Source organism: Polypterus senegalus, chromosome 18 (genome assembly GCF_016835505.1).
Source record: "Polypterus senegalus isolate Bchr_013 chromosome 18, ASM1683550v1, whole genome shotgun sequence".
NCBI classification, from domain to species: domain Eukaryota; kingdom Metazoa; phylum Chordata; class Cladistia; order Polypteriformes; family Polypteridae; genus Polypterus; species Polypterus senegalus.
The window spans coordinates 40,029,361-40,051,737 of NC_053171.1; the positions used below are offsets into that span (position 1 = coordinate 40,029,361).

Consider the following 22,377-nt stretch of genomic DNA (forward strand, 5'->3'; position numbering starts at 1 on the left):
AAGTCCCAGTACACAAATCCAGAAAATAGAATCTGACAGGTGCAAACTGATCAAGGAAACTGACAAAACAAAGAAATGTCAATGCTCAGACAAAAAGCTTCAAAAAGACACTGATGAGGCTTCTTCCCAGGCAGAACAAGCAGCTTAGCTGGGGGGAGATTTCAGCAGTAGTGATGTTAGGGTGAGAACCACCCACAAGGCACAAGTGTGTCTGAACATTTAGAAAGATGACCAGCAAAACATACTTAATATAAAAATGTGAAAAATACTTGAAAATAATAAAAACAACAATTAAATATAAGCCCTTAGTAAAACACAAAACAAATATATTGCACATGTGTCCGTCAGTATAGTGAATTCTAAAACTATTGTGTACACCAGACAGTCTGGTTCCAGCTATGTATGATGGTGTCACCATGCCTTAATGCCTCCCCTTTCAACCCATAACATGGGCCAACAACACCTTTCCATGTCATGTCCCGCCTTGTGAGTTTTTCTTCCAAGGGACCATAAACCCCCTTGTCTGTGTTATGTTTGATGGCTCACTCTATGACAACATTTAACAGTGGTTATATTTAAAACTGTTCCGTTGATAGGTGTCTGCTATTTTAACTCAAGGTGTCGAGAAGAAAAAATTGTTTCTAAGGCTCAGCATGAAGATATGATCTTTTAAATATATAAACTTTACAAATTTTTGTTTTTTCAGATATCAATGAATGTGAGAAAAGCCCTTGTGAAGGAAAAGGAAAATGTGTGAACACAGCAGGCTCTTACACCTGCTACTGCCACTCTGGATACATACAGGTCATCACACAAAAACGGAGGTCTTGTCAAGGTTCGTTGAGACCTTTCATGTTTTTCAGTTGCAGTTACTACGTCACCATATGTGTATAGCTGGCACCCGATGCATGGTTGGTTCGTATTTTGTGCTAGATGCCACAAAGGTAGGCTCTAGAATCAGTGATCCAGAACACGATTTAGTGAGTTTAATGATGAATGAATGGATGGACGATCATACCCGTGCATATTATTTGTTATTTCTAATAAAAATGCAGGTTTTTTTTTTACTTTATGTTTAATCAATAATGTTTGAGTGTTTGCACCTGTTTTTATACTTGATTTTTAATACAATGACAGTGTAGAAAATACTCCAAAGTATTGGTTACAGTCTATAGAAATGGATAAGCTTTACTTATCAGTCAAAAACTCAGTCCTTAGAAGTACAACCACAAAGTGAACTCCTTCAGTGAAATGATTCCTCAAGTCACATTCAGCATGCTGTCTGCTGTAGCTTTATCTAGTTGTTCATGCAGTATAAAACCACTCTGCATCTTTTTACTATTAACTAATGCATTTTCACAATACTGTTGGTAATGTTTGATTAGAAACACGTATACAATGCCAGACCTAATGTATTTGCTTTGTGCTGCTACAGATGTCAATGAGTGTGAGCAGCCTAATATTTGCCCTGGACATCATTGCATAAACACTCCAGGCTCCTATAGTTGTGAGTGTGCACAGGGATATTTGAAGTCAAGGAGAGGACACTGTGAGGGTAAGTATCTGCCATACCTCACTTTGGAAACTTTCCAATAAGCATTGACAGTTTTTCCACAAATGCTTTTGTAAACTCCAGGAAATGTCTTCAGGGTTTACTTCAAATGGGAAATAACAAAAACTAGAAGCATTTTGGTAGAAGTTGCCTAGAGTTTGTACTTGAAAATGTACTTCCATCTTCCTGTGCTGATTTTACAAAGTTTAAACATCATGTAAATCTAGATTATTAAGGAGCAAGCGATTCTTCATACTTCAGGTTTCTTTCATTGAATTATGTGTTATTGCTTTAACATTTCAACTGTTTAAATTATGTCAGTTGTTTATTTTTAACTTTCATTTTTTGTCTTAGACTATGAAGCTCTTTTTTTTTTTTGGACAATTCCATTTTGTTGCACCTACTTTAGCTTCTGTGCTTTTACTGTTACAAATTTATTTCAAAGTTTATGGTCATTTTGAAAAGTATCATTCTATTTTTTAAACAATATAATGTTTAAATACTGAACATGAAGAGAAAGTATATCAAGTATCTCTGAAATAAGGTCAGCTACAAACACATGAAGTAGGCAAGTGGCAAATTCCTATTTAATTTAAGCGAGACAGGCCACATGTTAATTGAAACAATATACTGCAATAATTAATAAGCTTTCTTCATAGTTATCTGTGATGACACTTTCAGTTTTTCTAACATCAAACTATTAAAAAACTTGATGATAACTGACATTTTAAATTGAAAAGATGTCTCAGGATAGTACTAATAATCATATTGTGGAAATCACTACCTAAGAAAAGACAAACCCCGCCAATGTTATCTGGCAGGTGGAGTCCATTCCTTGTGGAATCACATTTATCCTGCTTCCTTCCATGTGAGAGCAGGTCATGTCACAAGATTAGGAAAGACTGTCTTCCTGTGCTGCTGTAATGCGCATGCTCCCTTTCCTTCCTAATGAAATAACAGCACAGAGAATGCTAGCATTTACAAAATACATCCCAGCATGCCCCTCTCTTCTTTTAATTGGCATCTATTGACTTGCACGTTATGACTTTGTGGTTCTTTGGTAAATGCTACACCTTACTTGCTTATGGAGAAAGTGGAGCCACATCAGTCAACCCAGTCTTCTATTTTTCTCCCCAGTTTTCAATTTTCCTGGCATTCTGAATAAACGTCTCGCTACTCTTCTGAAGCCCTTAAATGCCTCTAGGCTTGTACTATGTGGTGATTTACTCGGCGGCATTCATCTTGGTGGAAATGATGGTGGCTGCATATAACATCTCCCATCCAAAATGTGATAAAAGATTCCAGTCAGAAAACACACTTAAGTCTGAGATAGTGTGCTGCATTAAATTAATTTTCCAACCTTATACAGTTACATATTTCGGTATTAACTTAATCCTATTATTTATTTAGTCAGTTACCATGTATGTTTAAAAAGAACTTGTGTTTCTTGCAAGATAATAGAATTAAACCGCAGATACTAACTAGATTTCATTTAGTTAACTGGCTGCTCTCAAAGATTAAGCCTTTAATTTGTCTGACCTTTTGACTTTATTGTTGTAAAATGTTGATTTGTGTCTAGCTCTTCTTTTTGCTGTCTCCCCGGAGTACTTTGTTCAGTGGCTGGGAACACTGGGTAGTCTCTTGTAGATGTCTTTATCACCTCCTTATGTCACATCTTTTAGATTGCTGGCTTCATAAGAAAATAATATTTTCTAAATGCCATGTTTTTCTGAATGACCTCTTTTAACAGTGAGCAAATGTTTGGAGTTCTGCCATTTAGGAAAAAAAAATGCTACATAAACGTAATATATTTTGTAAAGTCTCCTTTGTTACAATTTTCTTTTTTCAGATTAATCTGGAAAGAAGCCACTAATGATCTCACATCTTCCTTCCAACAAAAGCATCACTTTTGGGTCATATATCTGCCCTGAGTTGTCAAAAATCTTTAAAATTCAGTATTCACTGGTTTGGCAAGAGTTAATACTTAATATCAATAAAAAATACAGTATTTATAGGTCGTAAATACTCTTAACTGGCACTTATGCATTAGTAAAAGCGATATTCTGGATGCTAAAGCAAAAGCAGCACAATTAATCTAATATAAGTTCACTGAATGCTTGTTGTAATGGAATTTCCCCTCATTTCCCAGACGTTGATGAATGCCAAAACCCTACCACCTGTCCCACTGGAAGATGTATTAACACACTGGGCTCATTCCACTGTGTAAGCTGTGGAGTGGGATACAGAGCGACGAACAATGGATGTATAGGTGAGAAAGGAATTTATTGTTCTAAAAGTGCAAACACACTGCAGCTTGCATATCTCAGTCATCTTTGTGTCCACCACTTCATAAAGTGAACATTCAGTGAAGACTGTGTTTGAAACCCTCACCAAGGCATTAGACCTAATGTTCTTTTCATATTTTTATATATAGTCTGTCTGGCTAAGAAATAAACAGTCAAACTGCTTGCTTTTTTAAGTAGGCTACATTTATTTTAGTGTGATGGCCTCTTTTCTATTAGAAATGAAAAATACAAGATGTTATTTATAAGATTTGTCCACACTGTAAAAAATATTAATTTCAGTATATGGTTTACCTTTAGTATCTGCTGGACCAAATTCAATATCTTGCACTTTCAGTTCAGCCATAGGTCAGTTCACAAAGGACTTTATTGGCTGAGGTAAAAAAGAATAATGTTTTCAGTACTGACAGATGCTCTTGTTTTTGTCTGTGGGGCACTGCTGCAATGTTTTATTGTAGGGCTGCTGGCAGGAGTTCTTTAGATGCAGGGTAGTTTGTGTCAAAACGCTTCGTAGAACAGGACAGCACAGAACAAAAGCTGTGCATTGATAAGCAGATAAATGCAGAGGAGAGCCTGACATTTTGGTCCTGTGCAGTTCATAGTTGTGATAGCCAGCGTCATATTTAAGGCTTCATTTACCTTTCAGATTGGCATCAAAACCTAACCAATGTGAGGTACGGACTGTTTTGGGCACATCACTCCTGTTCCATTCATTGAGAGTAGGGGTCTTCATGAAGAACAATAACAACAACAACATTTATTTATATAGCACATTTTCATACAAAAGATGAAGCTCAAAGTGCTTCACAGGATAAAGAAAGAAAAAAAAAGACAAAATATAAAAACAAAATTAGGCAATACTAATTAACATAGAATAAAAGTAAGGTCCGATAGCCAGGGAAGATGTAAAAAACAACAAAAAAAAAAAATACTCCAGACAGCTGGAGAAAAACAAAACAAAATCTGCAGGGGTTCCAGGCCACGAGACCACCCAGCCCCCTCTAGGCATTCTACCGAACATAAATGATATAAATCAGTCCCCATGGTTTTCAGGCTTCACGCAGATTAATTTGATGATGACGGTCATGTGGACCTCTGGCCTTCAATCCATCAATGTAGGGACACCATGGTGCTTTGATCAGGTGGTGGTGGCGCAGATCGTAGTCTTCTTTTTCCTTAATGCTAAACAGTTAGCCTCTTTCCTATGTTCCTTTCATGAAGTGTACATACCTCTTTAGAACTGACAGATGAAAATAAAATTTTAAAAAATCACTTTTTGATTTTTTTTTTTTCATGACCGTTTGGCTCCAGGTTTTTCTTTCAGACAATTTCACACTTAAAAGTTAAATTACCCACATGAATGAACCCCTTTCATAATTAGATATCTGACTTTGGGTTTTTTTTTTTTTTTTGATCTCCTAAGAAATGTTACTACATATTTTCTTCTATTTGAGATTACTAGGTCTCATTTTGGTTCTGTGATCTCTAAAATAATGTAAATTAATTGGTGCTGACATAATGGCAAAAATGAGATTCACCCTTCTATCACATCCTAGCAAACCCGTGACATTCCAATAAATTATTTTTCTTTAAGGGTCTATAAATCACTAATAAGCTGTTTGTTGGAAGGGGTTAGGAAGCCAGGGCAAGACAAAGTGAGCACTGCCCAGTTTTGTTAGACTTTTTCAGTGAAGTTCAGGATTTCTCTGCTTAAAGAACAGATTTGACAGAGATGCAGAAGGCCACCTGGCCATCCTCCACCTGCATTGTGGAAGAATTCTGAACTGAGTGGCTCTCCCATCTTTTGGTAGGTGTGCTCTCAGAATTTCATCTGACAACCAAGATGAGCTGACATGTCTACAGATCAAATGCAATGTGTCAAGATTGCACACATTTTCATTTTTATTCTCTTTTGTTTACATTGTTTACCATTATTTTATTGAAAACATATTGCCAGTAAATCTATTGTCTGTTTGCTTTCTATGGCCACCACCATTTTGTTTGTCTTGGGCACATATTATATGACCTCTAACATCATGGCGGCAGTGTTATATAATTTTTCTGCAATGTTCAAGTAGTTTCCAAACTTTGAAAAAGGGAGGAAATACTGTACTTTCCGAGAAAACTGTTTTTGATCAGTCTTTTTGGCTACAAATTTATGGAACTCCTTTAAACTTAACGATTGATCTCTTTATTAACTTTGACATTGTGTATGACTGACCTCATTTTTGTAACATTCCTTTATTTTTTTGTTACTCAGTTTAATAAAGTGATCAATCAATCTCACAGTCTCAAGCTGCAAGTTCTGGCTAACGGACTGTCCATCCAGCAGACCACAGTTTGTGAAGCTCAGTGACAGTGTCTCTGATGTGAGCAACACTTGTGCACCGCAAAGAACTGTCCTGTCAGCTTTTCTACTCATGTTTCTACGTTCTACTCATGTTTCACCATACCGGCACAGTTTCTTAGAATAGCAGTGAGAAACAGCACCTCTTTAACTTTACAGATATCTTCACAAGAGCCTACAGTTCAATCATCATTGTATCACAATGATCTGCGTTTCACCATACCAGCAGCTTTTTACTGTAGCAGTAAGTACCACTACCTTTCCAACTCTACAGACATCTGCTCAAGGTCCCACACTTTAGTCGAATGTCATTGAATTGCAATGATCTACACTTTCCCAAATGGCACTTTTTCCTTGCAGTGAGTATTGGCACCTTTTCTGAAATCTTCATGGGGGACAACCCCTACCCGCCAACTATTTGATCGAATGCCACAGTATTGCCATAAATAGTGTACCACCAGTTATTTAGTTCCACTTCAAGCACTGACTAAAACCTGAACTATGACTTGATATTCCAGGATATGGAGATTTGGTGTCTGGCCTTTACATGACACTTTACATCTATGCTGTATTTTCAGTATTTAGTGTTTTATCTCTGTATTTAAATGTATTCATTTATGCAGGTCTGCTACCGTTTTTTTTTATTTACTTCACACTATCTGTTGACTTTCCAGTTGTTTCATTATAGGTCATGTAACCCAAATAAAAGCAAAGATCATAACACAATTTCATAATATCAGTTTCTAATAGAAAAAAGTAAACACTAATAATGCAGCGATCGCAGGACAAGCTAACAGTGAGTTAGAGGGCTATACATTCTAGTCAAGTTTTATTCTTATACCTATAGACAGATACTGTAGTTAACCAGGAAACAGAAGGCAAAGTAAAATTAAAACCATGTTTCCCTTTCATATATGACATACTGTATGCTGCAGCAATTTTAAGTTTATATTGTAATACTGGCTTCAGAACAGGCAGATTATTTTAAGTTAAAATGGAGAGCAGATGAATGAATATAATTAAATGGAAAACAAAAGTTTAAGTGTCTTGCTGGAATTTGTGTATATAAAATCTTGGTTCACCTTTCATGTCCATTTTTTATGCAAAGGATCTACAATAGACAAATTACTGGCTCAGGTTTTGATGCATGCACTGCACTAATAATTCAGCCTTTTCCATTAAGTTAATAATACAGTAGTGTTTTAAGACATTTTTGTGGCTTTAGTTGCAAGATGACTTGATGTTTTAAAATATTTTTTGTAGGAAATTTGTGTTAATTACAGGAAATTTGTGTTAATTACTTTTTCCACTAAAGGATATTGTTGCTTTTTCTTTATTTTTATATGAAAGAATACATTAACTAAAATCATAACCTGCTCCAATAGTCGAGTCTGCCCTAAATATTTTGCCATGATAATATAGTGTTAAGTCTTTCGTAAAAATTAAAATTGCATTTTTCAGAGAGTGTGGTTTTAGGTCCATTATACCTTGTTTTTAAAGCACAATATTCATTATTGTATTTGAGTAAGTTTTAAATCACTAGGCACAGATGAACACACAGTGACAAGGAAAGGGCAAATCTCTCAGGCCTTTTCTGATGTCACACCTTTCAAATGAAAGTAACAAAATAATGCAGAGTGTTCATTCTCATCTAATGTTCTATTAACATTTGCCCTTATGAGAGTAGCACTGGTAACCAACATGAGAAAGGTACATCGTGCTTCACTTTTTCCAACAAAAGTCTCCAGCTCTTCCTGAGGGATTTCCACTCATTTCCAGGCGAATGAAAAAAGGATCATAGGTCAAGCATACCTTGGTTCTGCCCCTGTATCTCCCACTTGGGTGTATACCTCTTGTTCCAGATGTCCAGGGACCACCTGCTTTGGATGTCCAAAACCACCTCAGGTCATGTAATTCAATTTGGAACTGTAGCAGCTGTACTGTAATGTTTTCTCAAATTGTTGTGCTTCTCATTCTGTCAGGGAGAGTTAGCCCAGCAACTGTGTACTAACACTCCATCATGGCCACTCGTAACCTTGATATAATTGTTATAGTAAATTACCAAATTTGGTAACCATAGAAGAAATCCAGGATGCAAACAGAATAAAACTGAGAGCGTCAACCAGGGTAATCACTTTATCAGAAAGGTCCACTATAAGCCCTGGCCACCACCCCAGTCTGTTGGACAATCTCAATTTTCCCTACATTCACTTGGGAACAAGGATGAAAAGTACTTACGCTCATCTGCTAGGGGATGCTATCTGGGAGGTTCAGATTCTAAACTTCTAAATATTTCTCATTCAGCCATTCTCATGCACCCTTGCCAGGAGTGGATACAGCTCTGGCCCTGAATTACATTATTTGACTTCTGCAGGTCTGCAAACACTTTAAAGACAAGACTGGTAAATTCTCACATCCTCTCAAATATCCATTTAAAGATTTGGGGTATAACTAAACATTCCACAGCCAGGAAAAGAATCTGAATTACTCTTGAATCTGATGCTTGAATAAATTTTTTTCTAAATTCTGAACAACAAATGAATAATTACTGAGTAAAGGACTTCCACTGCCTAACTCAAAGTCATATTGAAGGGAATTTCACATTTTCTGGTACAGACCGAATGCACAATATCAAGTTGGGGACATACAATTAGGGTGGCACGCTGGCGCAGTGGTAGCGCTGCTACCTCGCAGTAAGGAGGCCTGGGTTAGCTTCCTAGGTCCTCTCTGCGTGGAGTTTGCATGTTCTCCGCGTGTCTACATGGGTTTCCTCCGGGTGCTCTGGTTTCCTCCCACAGTCCAAAGACATGCAGGTTAGGTGCATTGGCGATCCTAAATTGTCCCTAGTGTGTGCTTGGTGTGTGTGTGTGTGTGTGTGTGTGTGTGTGTGTGTGTGTGTGTGTGTGTGTGTGTGTGTGTGTCCTGCCCGGGATCTGTTCCTGCCTTGTGCCCCCATGACCCTGTGTTAGGATATAGCAGGTTGGATATTGGATGGATGGATAGATGGATGGAAAATGACTGACTGACTGACTGACTGACTGACATACAATTATTCCCATAGTTATGACTTATTAGGTGGATTATCCCTGATTTGTGTTTTCTAATTTTTAAATATTCTGGATCTGTCTTGTGCATGACCATAATATGATGGGCACTGTATCTGACCACACCATTAGCCCCTACGTCATAAAGCCATTAAAGCTGTTAAGATGAAATTCAGTAATGGTTCCTGGTAGTTTTGGTCCACACAAGGGTCTCTTAAATTTCATGTGAACATTTTTTGGGGATCAATTTTAAATCTTCATTTTTGTGATCATTCTCCTTCTGGGTGTAACACTTTTATGAGCACAAGGCTTGCAACATCACTTGCAAAGGATCCAGGGGTCAGCAAACTTCTCCACAGTGGCAAGGTCTAGTAAAGGAACAATGAAAGGCAAAAAATAACCACAAAACTTGAGCTGAAGCACAACCCATCGTAAACTACTTTGTCCTACTGTGGTAATGAGGAGAGTTCATGTTTGTAACTTGGTGTCACAATTGGCAGTGCCATGACTACAAAAAACGGTGGAGGGCAAATGACCTGAGCGTTGTAGCTAAATCTCAGACCCTAAAAATGAAGCAACATTAGAGGGTAAGCATGTCCTCAAACCACAACATTGGCTTTTTTCATACTGGATTTGCAAAAATAGACAAGTTATCCATCCCAGGAAGATTCCTGTGTCAACAGGTTTTGCTGTTCACACATGCATGTTTCATCCCAGGTAAACAGGGAAGGGAGAGGTTCATAAATTTAGTTTAAAGTTCAACAGCCACCAAATGTACAAGTTAGTAGCAATGGCTAACTGCTGAGTTCATTGTATGTATTTAATGATTTTGAATGTAATATACCTGACCTCTAAAGATTTATTTGAGATATAATTAATACTATAGACTGGTTATCGAAGCAGATTCAATTAAAAAGGAGCAGGTGTAATAATGTTATTACATTTTTACTGTTTAAGAAAGCTTTTCATAAGCACCTTTCTTACACCAGTCTCACAACCACCAAATCATGGTGCTTACTTCATTGATGTTAAATATCATTTGTCAAGGAGACATGATGCTGCTGCTGTGTAAATCAGCTCAACAACTTTCTGGTTGACTTGGATGGAGAAAAGTATCTCTATTTCAAAAGCCCACCAATTTCTGGACATTTTTCATGAAATCTCTTATGAATTTGTTTACGTTCATGAATGTCAGTACATTGGACATATATGAGGATGCTGTGACACTTTTTGTGCTTTACCCAGGCATTTTCTGGCTTTGTTTTCACAGACCTCAATTTATGAGAATTATACTATGTTTCCATCTAGGAAATTACCTGGTTTAGTATTCATGACATTTCTGGCTCACTTTTCTTCACAAATACACTTGATCTGGGAATTTACTAGTGAATTCCTTCTTATGGGACATGGGTTAATAAATAACATGCCTCTTTGTCACCTTTTAACCTTGCACAGAACAGTGCACATCTAAACAATGGACATATTGCCAAAGGTTCTTCAACCAGTACAAAAATGTTTAGTTTTTCTTATATTGCAGAGGTGTCTTATTAGTGGGCAGTAGCTGCATCTTGAAACTCATCTTACATGCAAATAGGTACAGATTGGGCAAATGCAATTTGATTTCTGTTTAATTTAGGTTGATATAATCCAGTGCATTTTTATTGTCACCACCGTACTGCACACAGCCTCACCATCTGAACCCATTACAAGTTTCATACTTCATAACTGGGCAGATAAAATGCTTTAAGCTGAGTTATTGCTGTAACGGAGATGATCTGATTGCTTTAGCTGTTACAAAATAATGAATAAACGAAAGCAGTATCCTTGATCAAATCAATATGACCATTGTAAGATTACATCTGAAAAGATCAACTTAAGTGACGTCACTCAGAGATTTGTTTGGTGACACATTACGAGTAGGAGTACTGTAACAGCTGCCTGTATTTGTCTTTACAGCTAAAGGCAATGGCTATAATTTGCTTACTGCCACTATCTGACATAAGGATAAAACTCTTTCTTGCAGTGCTTTGAAACCGATGCCTTCATCTACATTGTGCTGAACTGTTTTCCTCCATGATTTATTACACTACACATGAATCTTAAGCATAGTTTATTGGCTGCACCACCCTTTGCCTTGAATCAGTGCATTCATTCCCAACATTAAAGGAAATGGTTAAATAAATTTCCATCTGATTTCATTTATACTTGCCTGACCTTCTTTTTCCTCTGGCTGTCATCAGATTGTGTGGCCTCAGTCTTCCCAAGCAGCAGGAAACCCATGTTGATAGTCCTGATAAAATTTGATGACTGAAGTCTTTGTGCAATTTTCCAAAAATGCTCTTTGATAAAGGGCTTTGGAATTGGTGAACCACTTTTCTACAGTGACCTGCCTCTTCCCCCTCAACTAGCTTTATTAGGAATGGAGTTTAAAATTGGCCTATTCTTAATGAATGCTATGGATATTAGGAAGAAGGAATGCTAAGAATTGTTTTCATCATCTAGATTTATATAGTTTGTCTTACATGCAGAAATTCTTAACATGTTTAGCATCTTCTAGTACTGGAGAACCAATAAAGTCATCAGTCCAATTTGAGGTCCCACCTATTCGATTGTAGAATCACCGGCAGCGAAAGCATTCAGACTCAAAGCAGGAAATAGCTCTAGACAGAACAATTAGCCTGTCACAGAGCATGCCCCCTCGATCACCCACTTTCTCATATATAGAGCCAATTCTTAGTCACTGAACTCTCTCACGTGACCACCTTTCAATGTGGGAGTAAAACTGGAATGCATGGAAAAAATCCACCTGGGCATGTATAGACTGTTTAGCCTGAATGTATTTGAACCAAATATTCTGAAGCCTCCATGCATAAGCAAAGCAATAACCACTACTCGGCAAAACCACTCCAGAAGAAAATTAACTTTTGGAACTGTTTATCACAAATACACTACATGATGATAAATAAAGCTAACACCTAATATGAATACTGTTTGGAAGCAAAAAGAAAACCTCTGGAGTTCCTGGAAGATGAAGCCATTGTAGACAACATGGCCCTGTTGACTAATGCTTTGATTGGACTGCAAATGACAAGGTAATCGCCACTGACTTGTCCCATTCATGTCACCTAATCAGCCAGGTACCAAAGAAACAAACATATAAACACCTGAACTGTAGATGGCACTGTGGAATGGTGTTTGTGATATAATATCAAGTGTGCAGTACACAGTGATGTACATCTTTTTATTAGATATTTAAGATTCTTTTTGAAATGAGTAATTGAGAAAAACGGATAGATAAAACTGGAGCCTGCAGTTGGAAAGAGAGCACTTCATTGTAAATTGATTGTAAAGTAACAGCGCTAACCACTGTGCTACTCTACCTTTAACCATTATTATTATTATTATTATTATTATTACTAGCGATGTGGGGCGGCTGCCAGTCATGATTGTTCCGTAAGGTCTCCTTCGTACAAGTGCATATGGGTAGCTAAAGACGGAAAGGTAAAGTGGGCATAGTGAAACACACGAATTGGTGACCAGAGGGACCCATTCGACTCAGATGCGGGGCTCGAAATACTCAAGTGCACATGTTATTTATAATTGAATTTTTTGTTTTTTGTTATGAACTTCCCCAAAAGAGTTGATCCGTGTAAATAGTTAACAATATAATCTGTTGTAGTACAGCCGTTAATTAACGTCACACCTCATAACCTGCATACACCACGTGCTTGGTTGTAACGCCAGAAGCGCGGTGGACGCTGTAAGGGTAAGTTGTGGTTTCTGTTTCTTTCGTGATTTTTTTATTTCATTTTATTTATTATTTAATAGGCAGAGGGGAGAAGACGTTAATGTGACTCTCTGTCTATTTCTTTACTTTTCTTTTGAAAAGATTTTCGGGAATGGAGGAGGGTAAGCAGGAATTCTGAGAGAGGACGGACTGGGGCTTTTCTACGGGGCTGCTATACATCCAAAAGGAACGCGGACACGGACACCGCGCTGGGCTTTTATTATATAGATTATTATTACTTTCTATTATTATAGTGGGCAGAATGATGATGTAGTGATTTAACATTGCTGCCACATGGAGTCTAAATCCTACGCTTGATTGTTTTCCTATGGATCTGGAACTGTTTCAGTACTGCAGTTTTCCTCCCATACTCCAAAAAACGTGTACTTTATGTAAGGTTAATTGTCAATTCTAGATACCATACAGTATGAGTGTGGGGGACTGTATAAAATACCCATATTGTTTCCTACTTTCTACCTGATAATACCAAGATTATCCTGCTGCCTAATGACCCTGAATTAGATTGAGCGGATTTGAGAATCTATGTATGCGTGTGTGTATTTATGTATGCTTGTATAGTTATTATTATTGCACATTTGGCAGAAACCTTTAATAAAGACCACTTACAAAGTAACTACCGTACGTCATCTTGAACAACTACAATGATATGCACCATACACATACTCAAAGAAGATAGTTCATGTTCTTTGAAGCAGTGTGAAGATAATGGGATCAATGTGGAATACAGGATTCTTTGCATCCCCGCCTAGATTTTGTGTGTACAGGTCTCAAACAGTATTAGGATGCTTCTATCATTTCTTTTTTACCTGAGAGTTAATAAAACATGTATATTGCTCTATGTTGCATGACACTTTGAAATTATGATGTTGGTCTCCTCATTTGCAGATGAAGATGAATGTCTTATTGACAAAATTTGTGAAAATGGAACCTGTGTCAACCTGGAAGGGTCTTATTTCTGCAGCTGCAACCTTGGATATGTAGCAGCTCAGGATGACAAGAGTTGTCATGGTAAGCTGTATGATGTTACATTGGTTTTTACAGTGCTACAGTCCATAAGTTTTCAGCTTGAAATGAATGTGGATGTGTTTCAAAAATAGTTCTTAAGGCAACTTTAAGCATAAAACTGTACATTATTGTCAACATTTAAGGCCAAAATTTCTATTCCTACCATATGGACATGTTAAAATATAAGCTGCATGAAGTTCACAGTTTTTCAATAGTACAATATTTCTGTGCTGTGAGTAGTTTTTACGTTAGGTTCCCAGTCACTCAGATGTTTCATTCTGTGGCTGGGTCAATGCTGCAGTAGCTACTAAGTGCTGTGATTGAATATCAAGCATAAAAATGTGTCATTAGCAGTTAGTAATTGACGGTTACAATTGTATTTAATAAAAATAACTAAGAAACTTTGAAGAACCTATTTAGAAGCTCTATTAACGTTATGCTAGACAAAAGAAATGGCTGTTCATCTTGTTGTCGACTGGGCATTGGTTACAGAAGCAGGAAGCTTTGGGGCTCAGTAGTGAAAGCCACTAACTTCTACAGTGGTCTTATTTATTTATCCTTGGAATTTCCAGATCAAGACTGCTCTGGAATGTGAGTTTTGTCAAATAAATTGGGTTCAAGCCTTCTAAAACTATTAAACGTATTAGAAGAATTATTTGAAAATTGGTGTTTAATGGAAAGTTAGTGTATAGTAAGTCCTACTAATGAAGCCTGCAACAGCATTTTGAACAACCTACAGATTAGAAATGAAATGTTTTGAATAGCCTATGATAACAGCTTTAAAGCAGTCAGTTTGAAATAAAAGCATGAGTTACCTTTGTAATTGTGCATAGTGTCTGAACCTTAAGGCCCCCATGTTTCTTTTTCTGGGTAAAGCAAGTCCTGGTGAGTGCAGTCATGTACGTTCTAAAGGGTACAAAACTAATTCTTTGGCTCCTGAGTTGCACATTGACTGTGGCAATGTCCCAGTACCGTATTTCCATTAACTGATGAATTTTTCCTTTGTTTTTTGTTTGGCTTTTTATTCATTTGTATAGTTAATTAAACAAAACTACAGAAAACCATGTATTATAGCAATGCATTCAAAACTGTAACATCTATTTGATTACAGAGCATAAAATTCTATGTATTATATCTCTTTGCTTTTAAGATATTTAATGTAACTGGATAGGTTATTAGATATGCTGCAGACCATATGCCATCATATAACAATTTATAGTTACTCTAAAAACATCCAGAGCATAAATAAACAGAAACATTTTGTTGCATCATTTTCACATCTCTGCGGAAATGAAACTTTCTGGCATTCAGTTTTCCCATCTGCTTTGATACTTTCAGATCAAGATGAGTGCCTAACTGCAGGAATCTGCATCAACGGACAGTGTATCAATGTGGATGGCTCTTACAGATGTAGATGTGACCAGGGATTCATGGAGACTGCAGATGCCAAAAACTGCATAGGCAGGCTGAGCAAATGTTTTTCTTTCTTACTGCTGACCTCATGTTGTCTGTGTTTATCTACAATGGGCAGCTTATGAGTGCTACAGATCCATACGCAGTCCAAAGTTCAGGCTATAGTAAGGCAGTATTCATTTGTAAAGAGATGCTGAAGACAGTCATTTGTAGATTTACTTCATGAGCTTGTTGCATGCGACGGAGTGTCATATTACGCAGGGCTGTGCCAGAAACAGTTCTCCAGTTTAATTACAGTACTGTATAACACACACCATCTGGTACAGCACACTTTAGTGGATAATACGCCTGTTGTCATTTCCATAATGATTTCTTTGTAACAAGCAAAATGTTATATAATGGGCCCATGTGTATTAATTCCATTTTTTGTCATTTTTGTCAGCTTTGCCGTCTCTTAGCTATAAATCTTACAGAAGCGGCAAGGATAAAAGTTACACTGTGGGGAATTTCTGTCATTACAAAAAGTATTCATTGTAATTCTGTCCTTGTACTCCGTCATAGGAACTCATGGGTGTTACTGGGCAGTAGAACAAGTTGGCAAGGCCTGCCAACACACAGTCTTTTAAAATTCTTTTTATGGTTTGCATATAGACCTCTTCACACATAATGAGTGGAAAGATATATGCTAGCCAGTAACATTGTAAGTAATTAGTGTAGGAAATTGTAAAGAAAGTTGTTCCATTCATACTTTGAAATAAGAGGAACACAGTTTACAGTTGTTAGCACTGCTTGCTGCAGAGCTCATACATTGAAATGGACTAAGTTTAAATAGAATGATTTTGATTCAAGACATCATACATTAAAACTGGATGGTTATAAATGGATACTTTACGTTGTCCTAGTCCACCTACTACAGAAATGACCATCTGTTGGTTTTCTTTTCATTTTGATTAACTTTTTTATGTTTTGAGCGTGCATAATGTCATTTCATCTTAAGCATTTTATTCAGTTCAGTTTGTTATTGTATAGTGCTATCCACTCAGTACAGGATCAGAGTATTTCAAATATTTTTAAAACTATAATAATGTAACACAAATGTACAGAATCTTATAATATTTGCATACATTAACACACATATCAAGGTAAGCAAACAACTAAAGCATTGTATTATCTAAAATGCATAATCATTTAAGTATCACTGTGACTTGATGCTTAACCAGGCAGCACTGGATTCAAGGCAGGTAATGCTTTTGACAATGAGTCAGTTTATTACAGGTACATTCTTGCAGAGACCCTCACTCACTCATACTGGGCCAGTGTAAAGATACCACTCAGCATAGAACACAGGACTTTATAATGTTGGAAAAAACAGAGTTCCCGCAGGAAAACCTGACAGTTCTATACATTAAGTATAAATAAAGTTGTGCTGTATAAAGCTTCTATGTAAGAACCAAGAAGACAGAAACTTCTGTTAACAATAATCCTGTCGATAACAAACCTCTATGAAATTCATGATCATTTGTAAGCATCAAAGTCACTGTTTTGGGGACTTACGCTAACCAGCTGCCCCTAACCCTCTCAGATATTCTAGAACTCCATTAGTAAATGTTAAAGTCCATAACTGTATAAACTAAAGTAAAAAAAAATGATTCCGTGTTATGGTCACTAAGTGTTCAATCTTAAGGATTCCTCATTCCATGGACTGGAGCATTACCTTGGCAAAGCAGCATTGATCATAAGTGCCATGGCACAATACTGAGAAGTAAAATAGAGTAGAAGAGTGTCAGAAACAATGTATAAAGATTGACAAGCTTTTTCTGAGTAAATGACTGACAAGCATAGTTTCAATTTGAAAAGATGGGCTCTTATCATGGTACGCTAGATTCCATTGCCTGGATTTATAAGCTTAGACTGCTGGTAAACCCCATACACAAGTGGCCAGATCATTCAGTAATACAGGTCACATGTAGGTAAAAGCTAAATGCCCCACAACTGGTTTATCTATCCTTGGATTTCTTCAAACATCATCATTTTTGGATTGTAAAGGATTTAATATTAATTTGAAAAAAAAAAACAACTTTCAGATATGCTAAGAAACTGTGTTGTGCTACTTATAAGCTGCACTAGCAAGTGCTGTCCTAGAAGAAATTTTCACTTGTCTTGTTTTTCTGGTCTTAGTATGATAATCTTTAAGGAATGTGTTATATTAGTTAGTTACTGTATTTTGGGATAGAACACAGGCAAGGTCAATGTCTCCACAAGGCCTTCACTTAACACATTCCATTGAGCCAGAAATGTTGAAAACGGGTTTTCAAATGCAATATTGTTTTTTTTTTATTCAAGATTATACATATGTAATTATACTTGCAATTATCTTCTCAAAATGCTAACAATAGTAATTATTAAAATAGCAGCTATGTCCACCTTTGGTATGTCTGAAGGCATAGAATAAATCGTGTCACTTTAAATAAGAGTTTAAAGACATTTTAAATGACATTTTCCTGCCATTTACCCATAACCTGAATTCCTATACTATTTTGTTCCATTGCTAATTCAGGTCAGAATGATCTGCAAATGTTCAGCAGCCTCTGCCTTTATTGAGTTAGGTCTGGTTAGTCTAATGTGCGGCACTCTGAAAGAATAATGTCAGTATTTTTCAAGTCATAGTTATTTCATCACAATCGTGGTGTATATTAATTTGCCACATGAAATTGCTTCCTAAAGTAAAACATATTTTAAAAATTTGAAAAATAACTTACCTGACCTTGTGTTTTATAATGTAGCTAATTGGTACCTGTGTCCCAATATGAAAAAAAAGCCTGAAAACTTACCCAATATGTCAATTTTTAAGTAACAAAGCTTTTGAATTTAAAAAAACATACCTTCCACTTTCTGAGGCATGCTTGTAACAACAAAAGTAAATTGGAAAAACACAGTTCATCATGGATCCTTGATACCCTTTTCTTAAGATAAGGGTATGTTTTCTGTTCACTTGTCATTTTGCAGCTGATGTCATGGGTGACGTTTTGACAACCTCCCTCTTCGCCAAGCTATATAGTGCTTATAGTCCTACTTTTGCTTCTGCAATTCTGCTTCTTCTTTCTTCTTCCTTCTACCTCTGTTTTCTGCCATGCCTTGTAAAAACAGACAGATGCGTGCTTAAATCATAAGATTACCTTGCACAAGCATGATAAAAAAATACTCAGAAAATGAAAAAGGCAGAGTGTGCAATAGAGACTAACCATGATAAAGCAAATGAAAGTACCACAAATCAATTATTATATTTTTTAATGCATGATGAATTGGTCTTGCTGAGGGCATGGCAATAAAAGAACTGAGGATAACTTTTTTGAGTTAGTAAACTCATTGACACTGACACCAATCAATCCATAAATACACAGTGAGAACATGTAGACTCCATTCAGACCCTAAGGCTGTGAAGCAGCAACAACAGCTCTGTGCTACCACTGTGTCTATACTAAAACATCTGTACTAAACTTCAACCTGATAAAAACTAAATGTATTCCTATAGTCTGTTCAGTTGTTGTCACTTGATTCCATGTTATGTGTGAGCCTAAAATTTCTCTCACTAGACTACCAAAGCACAAGCGTGTACGGTCATTCGAACAGCAGCAGGCAATATCTTTGCAAAATAATGAAATAAGCTTCTAAATAGTAAAAGAATGTGAGGCATCATAAGTGTGGCTTTTTTGGTTATTTTTGTCTAGTTGTCTACAAAGCAGAGATTGCAATTCATGTCTGGGTATCAGCATTTAATGTCAGTAATGGTGCTTCATGATGACGTTTCACAGTAAATTCACGTCTCTGAGTCTGAAAGGTTGCCATGGAGGAAGGCAAGCAGCAAAGTGAAGCACACAGCCGGTGTATTTAAAAATGGCTGAATCTCAGAACAATGTTTTGTTTTTTGCTTCTTAAAACAAAAACAACATGGATATGTGCTTTAGAATATGTGTGCAGTTCAATACTTATTAAAATTTTGGCTTGAAAAATGGATGGATTTGGTAAGTTTTTAGAATTTGTTTTCACATAGGGATAAATTAACTCTACTATAAAATGCATGAGCTAGCTAGTTATTTTCCAAAATGTATAAAATATGGTTCATGTTAGAACAACAGTTTCACATGGTAAATTAATATTTACTGTAATTAATAATAATAATAATTCTTTAATAATAATAATAATACATTTTATTTATATATCGCCTTTCCCATGCTCAAGGCACTTATATACATTTTTTTTCTCACTACTCAAAGCGCTCAGCAATTGTAGGTTAAGGGCCTTGAAAAATATTGAACTTATCCTTTAAATTTTTACTCAGTCTTTAAATACAATTCCATTTGGTTACATCTGCACAGTAGAAAAATGGTTTTAAACATTACCATTCAAGAAAAAAACTGTAAATTCTTGCTTTTTTTCCTTTAGACATCAATGAGTGCTTGAAAAGTGAAACCTGCCTTAATGGCATGTGCACCAATATGGAAGGATCCTATATGTGTTCAGACTGTAAACCAGGGTACAAGATTTCAGAAGATCATCTAAAATGTGAAGGTAGTCAACTTCCCAATTGAAATCTGACGTAAAAAAAAAATACTGCATCATTGCATTCATTCAAATTAGGCTCCATGACTTCTTGTCAACTGTTTCTTTCTATAAGAGAGTAACTAGCAACACATTTTAAATGTTGGTAACTACAATGCATCTAGTAAATCAAACCTTTATAATACGCTCATGTCAAATCTGTGATTTCTCTTTCAGATATCAATGAATGCACGCTTCCAGACATCTGTGCAGGTGGAGTCTGCACCAATTCGGAGGGCTCTTTCTCTTGCTTCAAATGTAGAAAAGGGTTCCGTCTTTCTGAAGATAAACAACGCTGTGAAGGTAGGCTTTAGAGTTCCACACACTGGAGGATACATTCACATTTCTTAACACACAGAGGCCGATTTCAACGTTTTCTAAGGCATAGCTGAGATTTGGTCATCAGGACTTCCAAAAGCTAGTTTCATGCCAAAAGACTGACAAAGAGAGATTTGTGTACTCACAACTTGGAGGAGTATTGCATCACTGTCTCAGACTCTCCCCATTCGCATGCATGCATGTGCAGTGAATGAGGCCTGCTACTTGTCTGGTGTGAAAAATAATGTTTCTGGCACTTCCTAGGACAGAAGAATTGTTTACTGAGCCAGATGATATCCTGTTCATGATAGCTGCTCATTTTAACACAAGCTGCACTGTGCTTGTTTTTTATGGCTGTAGTTGAGTTAAACTAAGATTCTTGGAGAAAAGAGCAACTTAATAGCAAATATACAAATTAGATGGTCTAACTTACAGAAATAATGAGATTGGAAGAAGCCAGCATTCTGATAAAATCCCATTGATTTAGTTTTTTTTTTTTTGGCATGTTTTCAGATATTAACGAATGTGCATCCCACAATATTTGTCCCAGAGGTCTGTGTGCTAATATTGTGGGTTCCTACACTTGTATGGCTTGTCCTCATGGGCACAGATTATCTGCAGATAGACAGCAATGTGTAGGTAAGTATATCAAAGAGCTTCTTTTATTCCTCACTTGCATTTATACTGTATCTCTGTGAATATTAATTCACTGTTCATTATGTCTTCCAAAATATTGGAATATTTGCCTATATTACATTTTACACAAATGTATCTATGCAAATTCATGCTTTCTAAAATAACATATATTGATATGGTCATAGAATCATAAGTATATACTTTCACAAAATGAAACATTACTTCCAAAATGTATTTTAATTTACCAGTTTTGGAGCAGTTTAAAAACTGTCACCCTAATATAAGTTAACCCTAATTACCAGCAAAGCGGCACAGTGGCACAGCAAGGAGACGATGGTTCACATCCTCCCTCTCTGCAAGTTCTCCCAGTGTCCGTCCAGGTCTCCTCTGTGTACTCTGATTTCCTTCCCAAGACATGCAAGTTAGGTGAATTGGCACTGTTAGAGTAGTCATTGTGTGTGTGTGCGTGTGAGTGTATTTGTGTTTCTCCTGCAATGGACTGGCACCCTGTCCTGGGGTGTTTCCTGTCCTATGCTTGCTGGGGTAGACTTCAGCCTCCCCATAACTGGATAAATAGGTTAAGAACATTGAAGGATAATAACAAATAATCAGACCAGGACCTGTGTCCTAAAGCTTTGTAAATTAGATAGCGCTAATTGTATTTACGACGCCTTCAGTTTTAATTTCTTTTTTCATATACTGGATTCTTTTAAGGTCACAGGGATTTAACGGCTAAATACCAACAGTCCACAAATAAATTTAGGAAAAGTTGATAGGATTGTGTAGACAACTGAAATTTACTTAATAAGGACTATATTATTTATCTCATATGTTACACAATGCCTGTAACCACAATTTTTGCTATTTGAAAAAATATATTTTATATCCTTTCTTACATTAAGTCTTTAAAATTGTATATTTGTTACCTCTTTGTGCTACCTGGTGTGAATTAATAAATGATACAGGTATCGTATGTCCTGCCCACATTTAATATTCCCTTTTTCAAAACATATTTTCATGAACTCTCATATGGCAGTGGACTGTTACTCAGCTTTGTTTTTCATGCCTTTTTTTACCCTGTCTTGAGCAATAATGACTTTGATTGCAGATTTTGTTTGCAATACAAGGATAGTAAAAATAAATCTGATTTAATATGTCTTGGGAGCATTTAGTGTTTAAAACATGAGTCTCAGAGTTCAGGGTGTGAAAGCCTGATGTATTTAGTTTTCAAGCTTTCTTCCTGCCTGCTCTGATTTCTCTTGGAATTCCATTATCTTTCAGTAATCTAGAGACATGCTGTCAGATTGTTTGAAAAAGCAATATTGCCTGAGTTATCACGCATGTTCAGATAA

General features: G+C 36.5%; 1 protein-coding gene across 2 annotated transcripts in view; it reads left to right on the forward strand.

Annotated features, from left to right (window-relative positions):
* LOC120519151 (latent-transforming growth factor beta-binding protein 2-like) overlaps positions 1 to 22,377 on the forward strand; it is a 389,450-nt gene that overhangs the window by 303,090 nt on the left and 63,983 nt on the right. For both annotated transcript variants that reach the window (XM_039742299.1, XM_039742300.1), the window contains exons 17-24: positions 707 to 835; positions 1,436 to 1,555; positions 3,702 to 3,821; positions 13,940 to 14,062; positions 15,398 to 15,520; positions 19,916 to 20,041; positions 20,249 to 20,374; positions 20,903 to 21,028. In XM_039742299.1, the coding sequence (XP_039598233.1) occupies positions 707 to 835; positions 1,436 to 1,555; positions 3,702 to 3,821; positions 13,940 to 14,062; positions 15,398 to 15,520; positions 19,916 to 20,041; positions 20,249 to 20,374; positions 20,903 to 21,028 (993 nt within the window). The remainder of the gene's footprint in view (positions 1 to 706; positions 836 to 1,435; positions 1,556 to 3,701; positions 3,822 to 13,939; positions 14,063 to 15,397; positions 15,521 to 19,915; positions 20,042 to 20,248; positions 20,375 to 20,902; positions 21,029 to 22,377) is intronic.